The following is a 7,158-nucleotide window of genomic DNA, read 5'->3' on the forward strand; positions in this document are numbered from 1 at the left end:
CTGGCATCACTGCTGATGATACCCCACATCTCCACCATCAGTTTTGGCCATTAGAGCTTACACAACCAGGGGGACAGAGGACCTCCAAGCAGCACAGCAAAGGCATTAGACTGCCCAGGTTGCATCTGTGAATGATGCACAGAGGTGAACCCACCGCTTTACAAAAGCCAGCAGAGACCCATGGGCCACTTACACGTTCAGCCAGGGATACATGGTGCATAAATTCAACCTGACCCCACCAATAAAGGAAATTTGTCCTAAACCAGGTGGTAACTAAAAGCACACATATCAAAAATACTAAGTATTGGTTAAACAATTTATTCCTAAAGCAACAAATGGAGCCTTATATAAATTCTGCCAAGCCTCAGCTGGAAGCACCTAGTGATTCCTCGGGCCRCAGGGGAGGGATCTCTATAACACACCTTGGCAGCAGCTCCGATCACAGCCACAGCTAGCTGCTTCAGAAGCACGTGATGCAACACGGACCACGAACAGGGCAACGCAACTGCTATTGCAGGAGTCTCCCTTCTTCCCACCTTTGTCCAGTCCCACCGCTCCCCTCCACCTCCGCGATGCTCTAATTACTCAAACCACACAAGCAGCCTTCAGTCCCTGCCAGCCCTTTCTTCCCTCAGCGCTGACCTTGCCTCACCCATCACTCTCACAAAACTAATTAAGTGGAGAACCCAGTCTCACTTTACACTGCTTCTTGAAAAGCCCTGAATTGTTACCTGCCCAAGGGTACGAGTCAAATTATCTTCACCTTTGTTTCTCTCAGCGAAACAATAAAATATTGAGCAAGCAACCAGACCAGACATCTCAAGGAAGCCCTTTGTATAAGTGACCACAAAAAAAATTATTGTAAGTAACACTCCTCTAGCTGTTTCATTTTGATTTTAATATATTTCTTTTCAAGAAAGCTTGGCCAAGATGCGAGTTTGCAAAAAGTGGGTATTTCATCAGGCCAGCAGAAACAGCTTGGGAAGAGACGTTTGGGGCACACAAACCCTCGAGGCAAGCTCGAGTAAAAGGGGTCCGAATGGCTAGGAAAGTTTCAGTCCAACAAAAGATCTGAATCCCTAAGAGCATCCACAACTGCACAAAACCCAAGTACCTCTTATCTCAGTGACACCAACAGAGCAATTCCTCGCCAGTGCAAGTTAACGCTCATACGCCAAGACCCTAATCTAAACATATTTAGTTGTGGTCCTCTAATATGGGAAATGTGACTTCCCAGATTTACAAATGTTCCATTTGTACACAGGATTGACCACACACTTAAATTTAGAGGATTTCATAAAAGGGCACATTCGGTGCTTGCAGGGAAGAGACTGAGGAACAGGATTTGCCACAGCTCTGCCCTGAGGAAGTGGTTTGTGCAACTCTGGAACAGTCCCTGCTTCTAAAACACAACAGAGCAGTAACACACAACAAGGAGAAGAGGAAGAAAGTTAACATTCATTTGACCCAAGACCATCCTTCAGCATAAGATTTCCAAAGCACAGGGGTAAAACCAATGCCTTGCAGGAAACCACTGTAAAAATGGCACAAATACTTGTAATGACAAGTCTTCAGCATGTTGTGGGTGGCCACAGTTCAGAGATGCCAGAAGCCTGAGCCATACCAATTTTAATGCATCTGCTGTGGCTGCTAGTGCTCACCCCCTTGTAGACCCCTGCAGTGCTCTGTGGGGCTACTTATCTCCCAAGCTTCATTTGCCTGGGAGTTTTTCCTTTGAAAATGGGATTTAGCAATCTGCCAAGAAGAAACTATTATTGTTTTAAGATTTATTCCAGAAGCAAAAAAAAAAACCACCAACAAGAAACACTATCCTTTACTATCTTTCATACAACAAATGACTACTTTGCCATAGACAGCAGCTGTATGAAAACTGACATTATCACAAATCCCAAAGTTTGGAGCTTGTGTCTAGAAATGCTGACTTACCACAGATTTCCTCAGCTGACACCGAAAACAGTTACAGAGYTTCAGCAAGAACACCCTGGCAAGAACACCTTGATCTCAAAGGCCATTTCCTTTTTTTTAATTGCCGGCATTCTCTCGACAGACATCGGAGACCACCACCTTGGGATTTAGAGGGAACGAYGATACCTTTTGTAAAGGGTTACTGTAGTTTGCGGAAGCCAAGCCAGTCAGAAAATGAGTCATAGCAGGAGGCAGTCACTGTAAATATCCCAAGCATGGGCACATTAACAACCACCCACTAATCAGAGGCAACGCCACAGGCAGCTCCCACTGGTGTCAATGGGAATCTTGAATGGAGCAGGACCTCAGCCAAGAAATGAGTGTCTATTGTAACCTGCAGTGTTAGTATCCAGGATCAGGGGGGCTGAGCCTCAGATTTTGGCTGTGGCTTTCCAGTGGGCGATGCAGGCATCTATTCAAAGTGGATCTGCAATCTCAAATTTCAGGTAGGAGGAACAGAGATTTCTTCCCAATTTGTAATGTGAAATAAAAACAGTCTAACTACTCATTCTTTAGGGGCATTAAATGTTTACGATACAAACAGCTTCTGACACTTAAGTCAATGGCGCCAACTGACCATAAGAAGACCCAATCTATTACTGGCAAACATCTGCCCAAACAGAGAATCAAGCTCATGTGTCCAACTGCTGTTGCTGATAGTCTGCCAGGGTCTTATTTTTCTGGGACAAACAAAAAAGCCTGGCACCCAATCTTCTGATAACAAGACACAGAAGCTCCCTGCTTCCCACCTGAGCTGGCCCTGCATCAGATATGTGCGAGCACCAGGGCTCCCTGCCCCCTTCTCGCACTATTCAGCACTTGCTGCTAATTTTGCTTCGGTGGACACAGCCCAAGACGTGGTCAGCTTACATGTCGCCTCTGCGCTGCTCTTCTTCGGTCCCTGAAGTAAGTTTCTTTCTCATGATTCAGTACTATAGAAATATCACTGTTGAGATCAGCTTCTTTATTTTTGACAGCTTTTCTACAGAGCTTTCAACCATAAGCTGCATTATACTATATTCCTATAAAGCCAGGAAAAGCAGTAATAGATMTCTCAAAATTTTGACTTCTGGTTTTCCTGCCTGGTGCTTTCAGGGCTTTTTCTGCTGTCACTAAATTAGACTACTACCTATACTTCCAAAATCTTCACCCTTACCGTCACTATTTCAAGACGCTCTTCTCAGATTAGAGCTATCGGCTTTGAAAATACTCCTCCGATTTTGCTTGCTGGAGAAAACAGTGTCTGCATTTTGTCACTGCTTCTGGCTGGGGTTATCGGACTTGTGCACGAAGCGATCAAGCTTCCCGACAGCGAAAGCAAGGGGACAGGAACAGACCTCCTGTGTCTGCTGCCATGGGGGATGCCAACAATGTATTAAACAGGTAAAAAAGGCAAAAAGAAAAACAAATACAGAAGAATCTGTTGCTGGGATTTACTTTTGGATTCTCTCCTATGCCCCTTGACTTTCCTTCGTGGAGCCACACATTGAAATGCAGCCTACAGGAAGGGTTCAGCTGCCACACCAGGCAGCACGAGCTCCCTAAGGTCCTGGTCCAAAATCCACGGATTTCAGCAGGTCTCAGCTCACTTTCCAAAGCCCTGTATTATGCTACTGCCCAACATTTCTCCTTCAACTAAGAAGTTAACTAATATGTCATTCAAACTGGATCACATTGGTACCACCCCAAACAGAAGACGACTTTCCCCAGACAGCCATCAGGGACGCTGGGTACACTGTTCTCAAAGTGCAAAGTAAAAGCTTCTGGAGCGAGAATTAGGCAAAGTCACCTGCTTCGCCACCCACGCAGCTCTCCATACACCAGCCACATGGCAAGAAAGAATCCAACTGCCGGGAACAAGGATGAATCTAGGGATATTCCTTGAACACTTAACAGCTCCTCTCCAGCAGAGGTTTCTCAGTGACAGCTGCAGGACACTGAGCTCCCATGGACTGGGACAGCGGCACAGCCGGTCTGCCCCCACAGGACAGCTTGGGGCAGACCCAGGCTTACAGTGCCCTGCGGCGCTCTCAGAGCGAGATGCCACAATCTTATATCTATCCACAATTATTGCAGCATTTTGCAGAAAGAGAAGGTGCACACCCCAGCTTCATTATGTTGATTCATAGGGTTTATTTAGGCTGGAATACTTAATTTTTGAACATCCATAGCCAGTTTTAAGAGCAGCCAAGTTTTGAACAAAACAGTCATCACTAGGGTTTGTAGGCAGGACTTGTAAATGGGGCAACAAAAACACCTGAAGCAAGCAGTTGCTTCCCTCTTTGGCTTAAGAAAAGGTATCAAGAGAAGTAATCCTTTAAAAATAGATTTTGGTATTTGTGTTACACCTGTGCAACTCTACTGAAGCCAGGAGGGCTTTGCAAAAGAGGATAATGGATAATTTGACTGAAAATTTCCATCACAAGGCAGTAACTACTTGCACAGGATCAGGCTGCTTCTTACCAAGRTCCACAGCCTTTCAGGATTCTGTACAAATCAGGCTTTTCTACACAAACCCACCCAAAAGCTGGCTGTTGGAAGTGCCATTCAACATATTACCCAAAGGAGCTATTTCTATTAGGAGTGAATCTGGCCCTCCAAGTTATGTAGAAAACACTGCAGAAAAGTGTCATGAGCGYGAGCCTCTGATACATAAGAAAGTGTCAGGAGTAAGAAAGGCTGATGCTACCCTTACTAAGAAAGCAGTCAACATTTATTAAGCAAATATAGCCCTGGGAGAGCTTCRTTTACAGCAGGTGTTAAATTGCACCGTATCTCTCGCAGAATGTGGGGTACAGGACAGCATCACTGCAATAAGCTACTGGTACACGATGCCCGATTGCATCATTCTTCCAAAGAGCAGTTAACTAACCCAAAACCACGCAGGACTGAAGCACGCACAGTGCCACCGGAGAGCTACAGAGGYGGGCAGAAGGTGAGAGCCTACACTTTCCAGAGAAAGCGCTGTTTCAGCATACAGAAAAAACAGCCTGTTTTCACAAGGACTCGATCCAAATTAAACATTAAAGCAGTATTGCTCACATTCACCAAAGCAAAATTCAGTTGCTTTAGAGGAGTGAGGGAGGGAATTTCACTTCCATTCATGGCCAGAGACTCTAAAGGTGGCCATACGTAAAAACATATACATCAACTGGCAAATACTACCTCCTTACCACTGTACTAGGACCCTTTTTAAAAATACATTTCACAGATTGTAACCATCTCTCACTTTCYTACAGCAGTACTGAACCACCGCACACAGGTACCGATTCCTCCTGTTGTATCTAGAGCCGCCTCTTCACTTTGTGATAAAGTTTGGATACTACCTCCAAAAGACCACCACTGGCTCCCGAAAGCCAAAAAATCAGCATTGGCTGTTTTTCTTGGGTTTCACAGAATAYACACCTTCCGGTATGCTGTCACCACAGGAATCAAAGCCTGGCGTGTCTAACTCATTAATGACTCATTACCAGCACATACAAATGCCTTTGCCCCAGTGTTTTGAAACACACGCATGTCACAAAACCTATACGCAGGCAATTCAAAACAGAGTTAAAATGCCAGGAAGATTTGTAATCATAGCACAAAAATGGAATATGTATGTCACATGAAAAAACAGCAGAGCTCTCACTAAAGCACAAGGATGGCAAATTCCTTTTGTGTAGGACTGCAACAGTTCCAAATCATGCAAAATAATTCCTCAGAAATGCGGCAATCTTTTGTTCTGCGTTGCTTGTCAAATAATTTAAGGAGCGTTTCAGTGAATAAGGCCACCATAAAAAAAGTAGTTACTCAACATGAAAGAAAATAATCTAAGACAAAAATATCTATTTAGAAAGTGTAAAGTCTCACAATGCATTTGAACAGTGGGCTTTCGTGTTTGCCACAAGAAAGAAAAAAACTGATGAAGACTCTAAGGTATTGAACCTGAGACATAACAGTTAGAAGTGAAAAGACAGAGTTAAACTATATATCAAAAAAAGTCTCCAAAAGCCAGTGTTAAACAAAAACTTTCAAAACCAAGAAACCAAAAAGTTTTAGAAAGAATAAAAAACATGAATTATCAGGATTTAGACTCTCAGACTGCTAAAAATAAATAACAGTAAAGTATCCATTCTGTTTTATGGAATTCATAAATGAGGAAGAGAGTTTTCTCTTTGAGAGGCCACTAAGAGCTCAGCCCTCACCTGGATATCCCAACAGCACCAACCCACCGCACAGGTGCATATCGGAGGAGATATGTAGGCTTATTTACAAATACACAGAAGAAACTACTTTGGAAAGACAAACAGCCCACGCGCACCAGCTACTTATCCCCGCGCGCTCCTAGAGCGCTAAGCGCAGGTAGCAAGCGCTGCATCGCGGGAGCTGCATGGGGGATGCGCAGCCACCTGTGCAGGCACTCCAGAGAGGGGGCTATGTCCCCCTACATGCACCCCATACCCTCCAACATGCACTCCCAGAGGGGGGCAACTAGCCCCCCCCACATGCACCCCCAGCTAAGGGCCCCCCCATGCAGTCAGCGAGGGGCCCCCCAACATGCACCCCCCCATGCATCCCCAAGGCAGGCCCTGCGGGCCCCCCCCGTCCAAGGGGCACCCCGAAAGGGGCTGCTGCCCCCCAGTTGGGTCCCCGGTTGGGGGGGGGTCCGCACCCGCGGTGCCCTCGCCCAGCCCCGCGTCTCCATGGCGATGGCTCCCCGCTCCGCCGCGGCCAGCGCGGGGCCGCCGGCAGCGCCGAGCACCGCCGCGCCCGCCCCGCCGGGTGGGGGGGGGGGAGAATTACTTTCGGCCGCGCCGCATTGAGCCCGGTGCAGCCCCCGCAGCCGAGCCCCGCAGGGGCAGGCGGCGAGTCCCCCCCCGATGCCCGGGGCGCCGGGTCCCCCCCGACGTGCGGGCTGCTCCCAGCCGTGCCCCCCTCCCAGCCCGCGGCGGCCGGGGCACACGCGGGTCCGCCCGGGCGGGCGGGGCTCGCCTTACCCTTGGAAGCATCTTTCTCTTCTTTGGGCTTGATCACCTTCCCGCTCATAGAACCCAGCTTGGGTGGGAAAATCCCCCGGGAGAGTCGCGGATTCCGGCTGGACCCAGAGAAACCTCCGGCGCGGGCGGGGGGTGGGAAGCGAGCGAGCGTGCGGGGGGATCCTCTACGCCGAGCGGGCAAAAATAATAATAA

General features: G+C 47.5%; 1 protein-coding gene across 1 annotated transcript in view; it reads right to left on the reverse strand.

The window, feature by feature from the left end:
• The window catches only part of FGF13 (fibroblast growth factor 13), a 252,059-nt gene extending 244,911 nt beyond the window's left edge, over window positions 1-7,148 (reverse strand). Inside the window, exon 1 of the mRNA XM_026082710.1 lies at window positions 6,966-7,148. Coding sequence (XP_025938495.1) covers window positions 6,966-7,014 — 49 coding nt within the window. The 5' untranslated portion in view covers window positions 7,015-7,148. The remainder of the gene's footprint in view (window positions 1-6,965) is intronic.
• Between the last annotated feature and the right edge of the window lie 10 nt (window positions 7,149-7,158).

This window comes from Apteryx rowi, unplaced genomic scaffold (genome assembly GCF_003343035.1).
Source record: "Apteryx rowi isolate R43461 unplaced genomic scaffold, aptRow1 scaffold_59, whole genome shotgun sequence".
Taxonomy (NCBI): domain Eukaryota; kingdom Metazoa; phylum Chordata; class Aves; order Apterygiformes; family Apterygidae; genus Apteryx; species Apteryx rowi.